Source organism: Cololabis saira, chromosome 2, assembly GCF_033807715.1.
Source record: "Cololabis saira isolate AMF1-May2022 chromosome 2, fColSai1.1, whole genome shotgun sequence".
Classification (NCBI taxonomy): Eukaryota; Metazoa; Chordata; class Actinopteri; order Beloniformes; family Belonidae; genus Cololabis; species Cololabis saira.
Window position 1 is genome coordinate 30,770,893 of NC_084588.1, and position 16,068 is coordinate 30,786,960.

At 38.0% G+C, this 16,068-nt stretch overlaps 2 protein-coding genes across 5 annotated transcripts in view; both read right to left on the minus strand.

The window, feature by feature from the left end:
* Window positions 1–9,389, minus strand: part of usp47 (ubiquitin specific peptidase 47) — a 25,807-nt gene extending 16,418 nt beyond the window's left edge. For all 4 annotated transcript variants that reach the window (XM_061743217.1, XM_061743209.1, XM_061743226.1 and 1 more), the window contains exons 1-7: window positions 9,115–9,389; window positions 3,215–3,409; window positions 937–1,053; window positions 639–792; window positions 450–546; window positions 225–370; window positions 5–84 (exon numbers count right to left, since the gene is read on the minus strand). In XM_061743217.1, the coding sequence (XP_061599201.1) occupies window positions 5–84; window positions 225–370; window positions 450–546; window positions 639–792; window positions 937–1,053; window positions 3,215–3,409; window positions 9,115–9,159 (834 nt within the window). In that variant the 5' untranslated portion in view covers window positions 9,160–9,389. The remainder of the gene's footprint in view (window positions 1–4; window positions 85–224; window positions 371–449; window positions 547–638; window positions 793–936; window positions 1,054–3,214; window positions 3,410–9,114) is intronic.
* A 4,424-nt stretch (window positions 9,390–13,813) lies between these two features.
* Window positions 13,814–15,372, minus strand: clec3a (C-type lectin domain family 3, member A). The gene is made up of 3 exons (XM_061710466.1): window positions 15,200–15,372; window positions 15,020–15,106; window positions 13,814–14,518 (listed from the first exon to the last, which is right to left on the minus strand). The coding sequence occupies exons 1-3, from the start codon at window positions 15,303–15,305 to the stop codon at window positions 14,121–14,123; spliced, it is 591 nt and encodes a 196-aa protein (XP_061566450.1). The 5' UTR covers window positions 15,306–15,372; the 3' UTR covers window positions 13,814–14,120.
* Window positions 15,373–16,068: the final 696 nt, after the last annotated feature.

Sequence of the window (16,068 nt, forward strand, 5' to 3'; positions counted from 1 at the left end):
TTACCTGCTCTGTCTGCTTCCACTTCTGCTCCAGGGCATCAAACATGACCCTGCACAGCTCCTGGACGTCATGCTGTTGCCAAGCTAAAATAGATAAATAAACCCGCAAAAAGTATAATCAAGAGTACAGATGCAGAAGCACATGCTCTTTTTTTTTTTTTAACCGCCCACAAGCACAAAGACACACCATGTGAGTTTAGTCACAGGAAAGTACAAAAACTCACCCTCACTGCTATCCCAGCCAAAGCTCCGTGTCACATCAGTGGTCTCAATCGCTCGTTTCTTACTGGTTTGCAGTAAAACAAACAGCCTTTGGAGCTGGTAGGGAATGCTTGTGACAGGATCCTCCTCTGATTCCTCAAACTCCCAGCTGTTGTACAGTTATGAAAGGATTTTAATGCTTATACTTCTAGAGCGTTACAGAGACATGTGTGAGCATAATTCCTTACTTGTAGAGTGCGTTTCTGAACTCTGGTGTCATGAACAGTGTTTGCAGAAGACTGTTCAAATAGCAGGTCATTGCCTGGTTAACCAAGCCAACATATCCTGACAGGAGAAAAGAAAACAAGTAGGAAGATGTCCCTGATGATTCTATAAGAGGAGTGTAGTCTCATATTGTACAGGTGACCAATTCTCACCTGTCTCTGACTTGTTGAGGATGGATGAGTAAGAGTATGATGGACTGCTGTAGTCTCCACTGCCACCTGTACTGCCATCTCTTGGTAAGGGACCAATAAGTCGCTCCTGGGAACTGTCATCCAGTCCACTGCTATCTGCTGTTCCTGATTCATCCTGTCCACATAAACATACTTTGTACTAAAAACAACTTTAGGCTAAAAGGAAAAAACAGCTTTACTTGAGTAGACCTTATTAACACAGTTATCTACTAAAAAAATATTCAAGAAATAATCCATTTGTTTATCTTGTATCACTCACTGATGCAATCTGGGGCTGCTCTCCATCTTTGTCCGTAAGCTGCAGGAAATTCCTCTTACCGCCAGGCTCAAACCCAGAATCTGAGAGGGTCATGTCACTGCTACGCTCCAGTGGTGCCTAGAAGAGAGCAGAGAAATAACAAAAATCACAGGAAACAGGTTTTATAGGTTTATCCATGGAGAATGAAGACAAATGACATCAAGTCCCTGTTTTGATGTACTCCCTGAAAGCATTTTTAGCCAACATGTGATGAATGCTATTTGCTTTTCACTGGGCAAGCTGAGTAAGAGCAAGCAAGTGCTGCAGTGGAAACATACCGTAGCTTAATCCACTGACCTACTAAGTGAGATAACAACAGATACAGCACCTGGGTCAGCAGCAGGATTAGCCTGGTCTCATTTAAGAAAAAAGGAATAATATGTATATAAAGTGATAACAGAACAAGCTTCACACTGATTAAGCACATTAATTATGCACTGGCTGTATCATTTGTCTGAGTATCATGCAAGTGTTCCCTCCCTAAGCAGAAACACCTTTTTTCCCCTCTTCTGTGCATGTTTGCAGGCCAGAGCTTCAGGAACTGCATGCTGACCTGCAGTCCCACCCTCTGACCATCCCAGTGTGTACCTCCACCTGTCTGTATAGATGTCTGTTGGATTCCTACTGACATCCTGACCTGCAGTCCCACCCTCTGACCACCCCAGTGTCTGCTGTCTAATCTATGTCCGTATTTTCTGCACTATAAGGCGCACCTAAAAGCCTTTAATTTTCTCAAAACCCGGCAGGGCGCCTTATAATGCGGTGCACCGTATATAGGATCATTGCGGTAATTTCTGTTGTTATAGTCAGGGGGATTGTGGGTACTGTAGTTGATGTCACTGAAGTAACAGCGCTAAAAACTGCACTTTATTACAGTCCCAGATCACTTGTGTAAAGACCTGCTATAAAGAGACACGTTTACGACGCAGAGTTCAATCTCATGGCTATCATCCATGCAGATTGCGTGGGAGCGGTGGATGGCGGAAGGGGAACACGTTCACCAAGACGGGGCGGCAGCGCCTCGTATACGCCACCATCTGGATGCCCGGGCTGATACATCAGCCTCAACTGTGGTCTGAGCTTTTACAAAGGCAGGAATCGTCACAGACGTTCAAGACAACATTAGCGATGCTGACTCGCATCATGGCGACTGACGAGACGGAGGCGGGACCATTGGATGCCGCACTCGCCCAACTGTTCTATTCCGACACAGAGGAAGATTTCGAGGGATGGGGATTGAACTGCAAAAGTTCCCCTTCGCATTTGTTTTGGGAGTGAACAAAGTTTTCAGAAAACTGGTTTTCATTTCGTTAATAAAGTTTTGACTTACAGTACTTTTCTTCTTGTTTTTTGGGGGGCATTTGCTGTAGCATTTTGTAGCATTCCCTGTAGCGCAGCTCCATCAGGTAGATACGTAACTCAACCCCAGCGACTACACTACGGTATCTTACTGTATATTCTGTGTTGCTGTATAATGCGGTGCGCCTTATACATGAAGAGAGTTTGAAAATAGGCCATTTATTGATGGTGCGCCGTATGGTGCGGAAAATATGGTATGTACATATAGTCATCCATGTAGTGCACCAACTAATCACATGTCAGTCATATACACATAGAACTCTTAGTTCTCCTGCTCACAGATAGTTAATACTAATACTTTTGACAGTGTCTGTGTCTCTCCTCTCTCTGTTCTTCATTTTCTTTTTCCTATCTCCCTTTTCCTGCTCTACCCGGCCGGCCTTCAGCAGGAGGGTCCTCAACTAATGAGCCAAGACCTCCTTAAAGTTTCTTCCCTCCTAAAGGGGAGTTTTTTTTGCCACCGTCTAGCTTAAGGTTTTTCTCCCACTAGAGGAGTTTTTACTTGCTATTGTCAATGTAATCATTGCTGGGGGGTCATATTCTGGGTCTCTGGAAAGCGCCTAGAGACAACTTATATTGTAATAGACACTATATGAATAAAATTTAATTTAAATTGAATTACTTGGGTTTCTTACATAATACTAGACTGTTCCCACAAATGTTTAACTTTGACTCTAAAACAGGGGCATAATATGCAAAACATGGCAATCTAAATGTGCTGGATGTTTTTCCTTTAACCATTCGATTTGTCGGAACAGCCTCTAAACATCAGCCCAACATCAGTCGCAATCAACAATTGTCCAGAGAACTGCATGTAGAAAATCCATTTCATACAGCAACTCCGTCAAAATTGTCTGACTGTATTAGTGAATTCTCTCACCATGTCTAGAGCATTTCCCCAGGCAAGGTCAAAGGTGCCGTTTACATATCCAGCTTTGTGGGCAACATCCTCGTAAAGCTTGGGAAGAGAAGTGGAAGCAGGCAGGTTGAGGGTCAGCCTCTCATTTACTGTCTTCGCACTGGTGATGTCCTGAATTATACACAGCACCCTGGGCTCCTCGGCCGCATTATGTATCTGAGGATCAAGAAGAAGGGGACACATTAATATATTATAAGGGCTATACTTCCATGCAGCTGTAAAGAAAATCTAAGCATGAATACGTTTTAAAACTGCATTATAAAAGTTATCACCAGCAAAAGTAATTTGGGGTAAAATAAATCCACAGGGACACCAATTGACCTTAAAGCTGCTATGTTACAAGTTTTGATAGAGATGCACCTGATTGTTGCACCAAGTTTTCCTCCGAAATAGAATAGAGCACTCAAAAAAGAAGTCTAAGTTTGTAAAAACGAAGCAGTAAGTTAGCACTAGTATCACTTTTTTCCAAAAAGTTATCATAGACAGTCTTTAAAAAAACCTCACATATTTTTCTTTCTTCCATTTTGATTAATCAGGGTTTAATATAAATCTACTTAAAATGGATGTTTCTGACAAGACACATTCAGTTATCTCCTTTTCACTTGCAACAGATTAGTACATTTCTCACAAATGAACCACAATCTCTATCTGTTAAAAGAGGGCGGGGGGCATGCAGCTGCTGCCTCGTGCATGGTTCTACAGTCTAATTCGCTTATCAGGTGGAACAGGAGTTTCAAGAAGAAGAAAGTCATGCTGTCGTCAAAACATGCCATGTTTTATGATTGGTTTGTTATATTCTGTACCGTGTCAGGCACAAGTTAAATAGGCAGCTTGTACCGCGGGTCAGCTACTTTAGGCAGGCGTTTGAACACCTAATTTTTGTACCGGACCATGTCCTTTGGGAGATAAAAGATAGCTTCTGTTACCTCTTTCCATCGCTTGCTTGACTTGTCATATGCCTGTGTTTATGTTGTCTCTTTCGGTCTAACGCTAGCTGCTGCCTGCCGGGCCGCTCGCTATTTGGCTCTCAGCATCATCTTCAGGTGATTAAACAGATTCAATTTATAGAATTTGCCCCAGACGATCCCACAATCTCTGCAGGTTGAAAGATCGTCTTCATGTTTTAATCCTTTACCATCTAATATCGTCATATCGCCAACGCTTAATATAGTCATAATATATATTTATAAACATGGTAAGCTGTTAAACACAATGATTTTTCAGAACGGTGATGTAGAAAATAAAGACAATTTAATTTCAACAGATATTTAAAAATTTTAATTTAATAAAAAAAAAAATGTAACTACTATTGATTGAACATCTCGATATCAGAAAGTTGACTAAAAAATCTTTAATTTCTTAATACCGGAACATAAAATTTGTGAAATTCTTTGATTTCCTAATAATTAAGTAATTCATCTTATTTATGCAAGATTATCGCAAGACAAAATGTATCACTTATGGACTAACTTACTCTCAACAACTCTGACAACACAAGCTCCGACTGATATTCAGCTGTAACTGTGATCATGGTTTCCATTCATTAGCATTTCATAGCACACAATTCACCCGCCTGTTGACACTTCAAGCTACCCTTGTTGAAGATGACCTCAAATTGAAGACATCCTCTTCATCGCTTATGATGGTCATGAAGGGAGCTGCTTCTTCATGCATCTATTCAACACCATGCTTCACCACGCAACCCGCACACACCTGAGAAAGCCTCTTCATTTCATCAAAAATATTCTGTCTGCAACTCCAAAACACACCCTAATAACATGTGGAGATAATGGAGATCAAGAACAAATTAAAACACAAGTAAAATAAACTGGAAAAGATGCGTAATGAGGCTAAGTGTATGAGGAACATTTGGAGGCTAAAATTACAACTGTTTGGTTTTCAAAGTAACTGCTTAGATGATGAAAGGGTTATTATTAAAAGGAATAAATTCAACTAATTCCAGTTTTCACCACTTCTTTGGGAGGTTCGGGATCTTGGCAAAATGTGACTGACGAGTCCTATAAAGAACCTGCAGCTGACTACACACAAGTGTATTATGAGATTAAAGGTTATTTTTACCGTGGATATAATCACAAGGTGCTGACATGGAGGCACAGGGAGTACAAAAGAAAAGAATAATTTACAGATCTAAGAAATCAATGCCAGCATAAAAATATCTAAGATCATAATGTGATGAAATATGAGTATCTGAATACGATAGAACGCAGACATGCTTTTAGAGCTGTCCAACAAAAAAAAGCAGTAAAAAAATAGACTAACTGAAATAATATAAAGTCAAAATGTCAAAGAAGAAATCAGGTTAATTAAATGTCATTTTCACCAGGTGACCAATTCTCTGTGTCTCCACCAATTTTTTCATAGTAATGCAGGTAGCATTGTCTGGCTGCTGTGCACCTCTGGTACTTGATAATACAAGCTTAAAATGTTTTGTTCCTTCTTGGAAACAAAGAGATTTTGCCATGTGTTGATAGACACCAGTATTTATGGACAAAACTGCATTTTTCATGCAATATAACAGCATTAAATAAATTATGATTTATGTTCAACAATTACTTGTGGTAATACTTATAATAAATAAGACCAATAACATAAATATCACCACCAACTGAAATACAGCTGCAATAAACAATTATGATATTCTGAATTGTCTGACAGTTAAAAGCACATTAAGTTAAACTGACACAATTAACAAAACACCTCTGGAAGAACTGATCATCTATAAGTTTCATAAATAATCCAACAGCAGCATTGTAATATATATGTTAGAAAGGTTTTTGCATCTGCTTTGTTGTTAAAAAAAAATAATTCTTATTTTTTTTAAATCACTATTTTTCGAAGAAGACAAATCTTTTCATCAAAATGAATCAACAATTTACACCTTTATACCTTTGCAACAAAATGTTTTCTGAACTTATGACACCTCAACAGTCACACTTTTGAAAATGACTACAATTTTTGAACTATCAATGTCATTAAATTATTTTTTGATCCATTAAACCTGAGGCAATGAAGGTAGCCTACAATAATTAAATCCTTTGTAACCTACTGATTGCCAGATCCCTCCATTGTCTGCCTTGATATTACATTTCTCATGAAATCGAAACAGCATTCAAGTTTATAAGGCTCAGTAAAACGTGTATAGAAACATTGTTAATGTGGAAACACTCACTTGGTTAATAATTAAGTATGCAGTGTAGCTTCAGTATGTCTACCCTGTAATGGGTGCAGGTAAAGTAGGAAAAGGTGATTGCTGAATTGCTTTAAGTATGTGTCAAAGTGATATTCTTACTAATAAACAAAGTACTAGTTTTTCTCATGAGCACTAGTCACTGCTCTTAGAAACCACCCTCAAGCAAAGCCTACAAATATTCCATCACATCCACAAATAAGAAAATGAAAATGAAATTATTTATTCTACAAAATATCCTTCTGAGTTTTACAAATACAATTGTGAGCTCATATAATCATTTAATAGTATATGTTCCCTTTTTTTAAATAAACAAATTAAATATTGGCGCTACACAGTAATATCAAACATTGTAATGCCGTTTACGTATGAGTTTAATAAAACATATGTTATGATTGCCAGTGACAATGGCTGTTAAATGTATACTGTAACGATACAGTCTATTATATGTATATTTCAATATCAGCCTTTTACCCTGTTTCAATGTGAAATTAATAAAACTACTATCTGAACGTCAACAACATTTCAGAGCGTTTGAAACGGGTCAATTTAGATGTGGGGTCAAACATGGAAAGGATAAAATGTTATTGTTAGACACGCTAAACAAACCAAATATCAAAATACACAAGACTAGAGTAGCTCATTTTCTCACACTAGAAACACACAATAAATATAGACAATTATTTAACAAGCATTAACACCACATTACACATATGTTCTGTCATAACACTAATGACACAGTTGGTCAATTCCAGTCATGTTAGAGTTGTTTTTTTTTTAATGAATATGATTGATAAAGTCACCGTTTGCAATTTACTACAAATAGGGTTGCCAACCGTCCCTTGAAAAATGGAATCGTCCCATATTTATAAACTAAAGTACGCATCCCGTATTCAGCTGAAAAGGGATGCACTTTGTCCCGTATTACTGTGAAGAGTCAAAAAATAGTCATAAAATACCAATGGAGAATGGCATTGAGCTGTTGAGTTCATAAGTTATTTTTTTCTGTTTTTCTACAACTGTAGCCTACAGTCATGGCCTTTGAGACACAAATATGTTTACAAGTTTTCTACAGACTTTCCGTTTGCACTTTTGTTATTGCACTAAAAATGTGCACTAATACAGAATGGATGTTCTGTTTTCTTTCTATTGTTTTATATTAATGTATACAATTTTAAGTTAAGCAGGACAGGTTTCTGTTTAAGAAATATACTTATTTTATTCAGTTAATTGTGTTATTTTGTATATAAGTGAATTGCTGGATAATAATTTGTTTTCCATGTGTTCATGGCATTCAAAAATATGCATCTAATTAAATTCAGGTTCGAGTCAAATAGTTGAAAAAATGGTTTCACTCACAAAAAAAAAAGGGGCTAAAAACATTCACCACGCCAGGAAAGGTGACGGCAATCAGGTTGGCCGGCTCTGCAGATGAGGTGTCCCTTATTTATTTTTCAGGGAGTTGGCAACTCTAACCACTAGGAATGGGCGATATTCTACCGTTCACGATAAACCGTCAAAAAAATTATCCACGGTAAGAATTTGTCATCTCGAGGTAAAAACGATAAATTCCCGTTGGTGACGGACGGACGGACGAAAGAAAGAAAGAAAGAAAGGAGAAATGAGCCAGAAAGAAAGAGAAATGAGCCAGAAAGAAAGAAAGAAATTAGCCTAGAAAGAAAGAAAGAAAGGAGCCTAGAAAGAAAGAAAGGAGCCTAGAAAGAAAGAAAGGAGCCTAGAAAGAAAGAAAGAAACAAAGAAAGAAAGGAGCCTAGAAAGAAAGAAAGAAAGAAGCCAAGAAAGAAAGAAATAGAAATGAGCCAGAAAGAAAGAAAGAAAGAAATGAGCCTAGAAAGAAAGAAAGAAATGAGCCAAGAAAGAAAGAAAGGAAGAAAGAAAGAAAGAAAGAAAGAAAGAAAGAAAGAAAGAAATGAGCCTAGAAAGAAAGAAAGAAAGAAAGAAAGATCAATTCAATGTAATTGGTGTAGTTTAGTAGTATTTAGTATCTTTTAGAGCAGTGTTTTGGGGGTTCCAAAGACTGAATGTGGTGATAGATTTATAGTTAAAAACGTGAAGTTTAACTGCTATTTTTTTATCGTAATTTTTATCATTATCGGGATAAATGCCAGAAATTATCGTGATAAATGTTTTAGTCCATATCGCCCATCCCTACTAACCACAACTACAAACTACTGAAGAAAAACAAAACAACGAGGCGAGAAGGAATTCGAGGATGGAACTAAATCCACGCGGAACCGTTGCCATGACAATGCCCACCGCATTAATCAGTGTTTGTATTTAATTTCATCAACACCAAGATGACAGAGTTGCTGCCAGCATTGGTCAGATTTAAGAAGCTAACGACATTAGCTGGCCAACCCCCTGCTAATGTTATGCAAGACAGGCCCTTCAAGTCACAGGGAGCTAAAGGCTGATTTATGGTACCGCGTTAAATCGACGCAGAGGGTACGCAGTACGCTCTGCGTCGATTTAACGCGGAACCATAAATCAGGCTTATCTGTTAGCAGCCGATAGCTACCCACTCACTAACCCGACACATAAAAACATCGCAGAAACTCCTGAAGTGGAGCCAAAGTTTTCACATTTTCCCCCCGTGCATCATCTACGAGGGTGCCAACTGCGATAAGCTCACCTCTTTGGGCACGAACTGGTTCTCCTCGCTGGGCACCATCTCCATTTGTAGACAGTTATTAGACGAGCATCGGGGATGTCAGCGGAGAAGCTCGGCGGCGACGGGGAACACAAACATGGTTTGCGTTCGGTTTGGTTGTAAGTTTTAGATGCTTGGACCTCAAAATGAAACTTGCCACCAAAAAAAAAAGTTGCTTAGGCTTATCAAAGTGATTGCGACACTCTTGTTCCACTCCCGAGCAGAGTCCTGCTGAGCGGAGAAAGATGGCCGCCCGGTCCCCTCCGCGAGACTTCACTCTCCTGACGTCACAGCCCGGCCGTGATGCGTGATCCATGGTGCCAGCACGATGACGTCCGTGCTCTTATCACAATCACAATCATGTTTATTTGGCCAAGTCAGGTCAAACAAGACAGACGGGGAATTTGACTCAGTTATTTTCGCTCACTGTACTGTAAATAGGCAAATGACAGCTCTTATTAACATATATACAGTTTAAAAAAAGGGAAAGGTGCAGCACTATGAGGTAGAGACATGGTTATTGAAAGATACCATATGATTATTATTATTATAAATTATTATTATTATTATTATTATTATTATTATTATTATTATTATTATTATTATTATTATTATTATTATTATTATTATTATTATTATTATTATTATTATGTCAACCTGTTTTTCTGAAAGTGCAATAACCTTCTCCCTCTAAATACATCACTGGTATTTTTATTTTTGTCTCTTTGCACATGTACATATTCGTTTTTTGGGTTTAGTATTTCTTTTGTACATTGCTCATTTTTATTTTTTAAATTGCTCTTTTTTAATTATACATATCCTTTATTTAACCAGGTAAAAAACTCATTGAGATTAAAACCTCTTTTTCAAGAGTGACCTGGCCAAAATGGCAGCATAAAAACAATACAACAATACATACATACGAACACAGACAGTCAGTCACACATTCTGGGGAAACAATAGTAAAACAATGGTAAATTTACACAACGGGGCAGTCACAAGAACCGAGAGAGCTAATTTCTCTGTCTTTTAAAACGGATTTGAATTTACCCAAGGATACAAGCTCAACCAATTTCAAGTCCTTCTGCGCATCATTCCAAGTTGAGGGGGCAAAAAACTTGAAAGCCTTTTTACCCAGTTCAGTTCTGGCTCTCGGGACCTTAGCTATTTACAATTACTTAGCTATTTATTGCTTATTTTTTTTAGGATATACTTTTTTTTATACCTTTTCATACTTTCGTGTATATTTTGTAAAAATTGTTGAGCGTGTGTATGTTTGCTGCTGCACAAGTGAATTTCTCCTCTGAGGGATCAATAAAGTTGTATTCTATTCTATTCTTCTATTCTATTCTATATTATTATATATTATATTATTATCTATTATTATTATTATTGCACAGTGGTTGATTACTCTGAGACTCTATGAGTGATGAGAGTTCATCAGAGCAACAGCTTGGGGGAAAGAAACTGTCTCTGAGTCTGGAGGTTTTAGCGTACAGGGCTCTGTAGCGCCGTCCAGAGGGGAGGAGTTCAAACAGACACATTGATGATTTTAAATTGCCCGTAGGTGTGAGTATGTCTGGTTGTTGTATGTGATAGATAGATGGACTGGTGTCCAGAGTGAACCCCTGCCTCTCTCCTGTAATGAGCTGGGATAGGCTCCAGCAGACCTCGGTGACCCTGTAAAGGATAAAGCGGGTATAGAAAATGGATGGACAGCACAGAGAAGAATCAAAGAATCAAACACGTACAATCACAGTGAAACAATCAAACACGATATATAAAAAACACACAACACATAAAAAATAGGAATAAAAAGTGGTAGTGCTGGTCCGGAAGAGTTACAAACATGCAATGATCATAGATGAATGTTTGGAGTGTATTTTTGAAGGAGGAGAATGGGATGAATGTGTTAAGTTTAAGTGTTTGTTGCAGATGATTCCAACCACTAGAACTAAAATGAATTATGACCAGTAAATGGGGATAATGCAGGCTCTCTCCATATACCTTTTCAGGTCTTAAAATCTTCAAAATAAAGTCTTCAAAATATTGAAATTCAAAATACTTCATCAACTCCAAAGGGAAATTAATTATTGCCGTAGTTTTCATGATTTCAGTCTCGTCAGAGATTCATTGAAGAAGGTTATTATTGTGGGCAGGAAGGATCTCCTGTGAATATATGAATCACATTGTTACTGTATGTATTACATTATTTCTGATGATTTGGGGCTTTTTTCAGACTCTTTGTTTAATTAGAATCAGAATCAGAAAGAAGTTTATTGCCAAGTAGTTTAACACAAGAAATTTGTTGTGGTGATTGGTGCAATACAAAAGAGCAAATAATATTAAAGGAAAAAATATACAAGTTGTTTCTAAAGTGCCGGAATAAGGAGTCTGTAAGAAAAAAAAAAAGGTACATGAGGCGACCTGGGATGTGTGTTAAAGTGATGCATAAGGTCAGGAGTGGAGACTTTATGTCAATGTAACGTAGAGTGAGATGGGGGGACAGTCGGGGCAGATGGGGGTCTGGGGCCTTGTTGACGAGGCCAGCTGCAGTCGGGATTAAATAATAATCATAATAATGTTGTCATAGTTAATTTTGTATCCGATGAGGTATTGCTGGCAGTTGCAGAACCAGATGGTCTATTTATAAGTTTATCATTGATTTTTATTTATTTATTTTTCTATCCATAAAGTGTAATGGTTGACATGACAACACCCTGGCAGTCTTTGGACTTCTGAACCCATTGTAGAAAGAAGGGAAGTCAAATAATAGCTAGCTACTCATTTTTTGTCCGAGGCCCAGTAGCAATATTATTTACTAATTTCAAAAACACTAATAGAAATGATATAGACATATATAAACACTCAACAGCAGTCCAGTTTGAACTGGACTGAGTTCATTATCACTATCATGACCCACTAGTCACAAGGACATCCCAACTTGGTATGCAATATAAATTCCCTTCTTTTCTAAATCAGATGAAAAAAATCCCAGTTCAAAAACAAGATTTTATTATCCATTTATTGTCTATTTATAGAATTTGTGGAAGGTTTTTGCTTTCAATGAAGCATTGTATTTGTTTTTGTATCTATATATTTATTTATTTGTGATTGTTTATTAATTTCATTCCTGTCTAAGAGCCTGGGGGTGGGAGGGATACTCTTTCTTTGTATGTCCACCTTTGTAAGTTTGATGTTTGTTAATGAAAAAACTGGAAAATAAAGTTTAAAAAAAAAACAAGATTTTACCCATAAATTAATAGCCACTTGTTCCTTAAGTCCGACTAAAGCAGTGAGTGGGTATACAACACAAGAGTGGCCCAGACATACAGTATGCTGAAGTAGATTAGATTAAATTACTCCAAATTGTGTAAACATTGAAAATCATAAATTGGATTGAGATATATTCACACATTTTGCATTCCTCTTCAACCTGCAGTTTGCACCACAGCAGTAAGTAAGAGCAAACAGTGAGGCATATTTTACATTGTCACTTTCAATAGAGAAGGGTCAAGGTTTGATAACACTCCTTTTCTGCATGTTTGCATATTCCTTCTGTGTTTGCCAGGGGTATCGTCCCACATTCCAACAAAGGTCAGGTGAAGACTAAAGATTAATAAAGATCTATCTATCTATCTATCTATCTATCTATCTATCTATCTATCTATCTATCTATCTATCTATCTATCTATCTATCTATCTATCTATCTATCTATCGACTTGTGTATATATATATATATATATATATATATATATATATATATATATATATATATATATATATATATATATATATATATATATATATATATTTGTATAGAACAGTACATTTATTCCGGTGCAAACATTCGCCTGCAGCTCTTCAGGTCCTTCAGTGTGAATCGGCTGAAAGATCTAGCAGCCAAGACTTTGACTGACTGTCATGTTCCAGCCAACTTCCCAGGCCTCTCCATTCTACCCAGGAAACAGAGGCTTCAAAACCACTCTTCAGAAAGCCTATAGGTGACGTTGTGGAGGGTTGTCCTGTAACTTTAAACACTATGCATAAGATGCAAATACTAGCACTTCTCATGTGACAAAGTACTAATACAAGATGCACTAGACCATCCCCTACTCATTAGCATATTATTATCCACCCGATTTGACTGCATGGGGCCATAGAAAGCCATAGAAAGGGGCGATAACAGCGTCCTGCGCCTATAGTAGGTAGAGTAGGGCCCTACTGGCCCATATCTATGGGATGATTGTTATCGTTTTGTCCTTCATTCAATGGTATGACAGCAGTCAAATCGGGTGTATTATCAGTGGTTCCCACGTGGTCACAAGTACTACTGTGACATAACACTTCTTTAAATGTCACGGGTTAATACGGTATGCAGTATTGATTAAAATAACTCAGACTAAATGTAATTCATTCATTACTGGTTTGGGAACATCTCAGATTGGGTTAGTCTCATAGTCCCACATGCAGAATGAAACTATTTCTTATAAACTAATACCCAAACTCACTCTTGTTTAATTCCAGCTGCTCATTTTTCAGGCAGTTGAGAAGAGAAACAGTTTTTTCATGGACTGTCCATAAGTCTTTGAGTCTGTAATGCAAAAATCAATAAAAAATAAATAAATCAAAAGCCAGTCAAGAAATACAAAACGGTGCGAAATGGAAACACTAACAAAACAAGTTTTCATTCTGGTTTATTTTGTGTACTAAATGCAGAACATATCTTTTTTTTATGCTATTCTTCAGTCTAGTCTGCGGCTTTGGGACCCACATGAACATGATGTTTTATCTTTGATCACCAGGAATCTGCACATTTTCACATCCCGATTTAATGATTACTTCATTCGTTCATTAACAACTAGTAGAACATAAGACATATATTCATCACGTCTCTGTCATGAACTGATAGCCCATTTTTGTTAAGTTTAAAACAGTTAAACCTGTTTAAATGATCAACAAATGATTGGCAACTCAAATGTTTTCTTCAGGGAATGACAATTTCACAGATGTACTTCTTCAGACTGCGGCACACATCATCATACCACTTTCCTTGTGCTACCACTGAAAGAGCAACACAGCTCTCCCTTTTCGTTCCTGTGGGCTGCTTCTTGGAGCGATCCCAGTTGAAGTAGCTGACTGGTAGACTGTTGACATCAACATACTGGCCCTCTTTCACGATGTCTGCCACACCGATCCAGACATCTCTGGATCCCGGGGCACTCCTCTTTGCATAGTCTCTCAGTTCATTGTTTTCCAACAGGTCTCGTGGTGTTGCAAGAGTTCCTCCCTGAGCAATGCAGTCTTCATTTGCATCGTGGTAATGCTTCGGTTCCTCAATTGTAAGATAACACTTTTTGTGGGTCTTGATGCCCCGGAGGCACACTGAAAAAACAAAGTTTATTTAAGAAGTGAAATGAGTTCTAAAATGAAGAAAAAAAAGACATCTGAAGAATTCAAAACTATTGAAATGTTTTCTTAGTATCAGAAAACTTCTCCAAGATATTTTTCTATCAAACTGTGTATTATTATTTAACCCTCAGAACCCTAAAGTACCCATATATCTGGGGACGTTGATAAGAAGTATGAGCAAAATAGGCTCAGGTTCAAAGGTGTGCATGCAGTTGATTTGGAGATCAATGATAGAATAGTGCTGACCTCTACTGGTGACTGAGCACACTGAGCAGTTTATTGAGATCTAGTTATCACGTTATATGTCATCGCTTTGACATCTACACTGTCTTACATGGGATAGGAGTAACATTATCAAACAGACTTTTTCAGGTGATATTTAAATGTAGTCAAATATTTCAATAAACATAGTCGAGGGAGCAGGAATACACAGATCACTGTGTGTTCAAATCTATACATTTAAAATGTTCTCACCTGTCTGTAAAGCCTGCATCTCTTTAAGTGCATTCACCTCCTGCCACAACCTCTCAACCTGGGACTTCACATCCTCATCTTCTCCACCTTGACAAGGAAGTAAAAAGAAGAAGAAGAAGGTCGGATAAACACTGATGCAGAGCACATAAGTTATGAACTGTATGTCATATAAACAACAACCTCCGGCCTGTCGAGGGGAAATAGCCTTCCTGGTGCGAGATGGACGGCTGCAGCAGAGCAAGGAGAAGCTGAGAAGGAGAAAGATGGGTAGGGCCAGACGAGCCATGTCTGAGACCAGAGAGTGCTGCAGCTCAGGACCCTGTGGCACACCTTGTACTGCTGTGAGAGGAAGCAAAAACACTGCAACTCTATATATACTGACCCTCTGTCTGGCTGTCTGGGTTCTCCCCCGGCATTGGCTCCACCACTGTTTGTTTTTGTTGTTCAGGAGGAGGTGAGGGTGGCTAAAGGGTTGAGGCAAATAATGATTTGCTTGTGTGTAGTTTATTTTTAGATAAATATTTACTCTGAACAAGGTGCACCAAGCAGTATTTCCTTTCATTTTCCGACTAGCTGGAAATGTATTAATTGCCTCTCAGATACAGTGTTCTTCCTCTCAGCTCCATCAAAAGTGTCAGTTTTGGACAAACCAAGTCTCTTTGAGAAAATTATGCTCCATCTGGTGTCACAAACAGGTTGAATGGTGCAGCAGAACAGTGCAGTGAGATGAAAGACTCAAGTACACTGGATGGAATCCATTTAAGTCACAATATCAGTAGAAACAAGAAAATCATAAAATGTAATGTTTTAGTGTCCCAGGTGGTTGTGTAACCTGTTAGAATACGGCTACTATTAGACCTGCGGATTCCAGTTTCTGCCACGGTTGCAAGCAAAGTTATTTATAGAATCAGATTTTGTGTACTGATTTGTGGGGGGGCTAATGAAACACAAACAAAATAAAACTTTGCATATGTGCTCAATGCAGCCATGCAATTGTCAAACACTAGCTCAAGACCATCTCCTCATTAATGCATCTTAAAATTGTACAT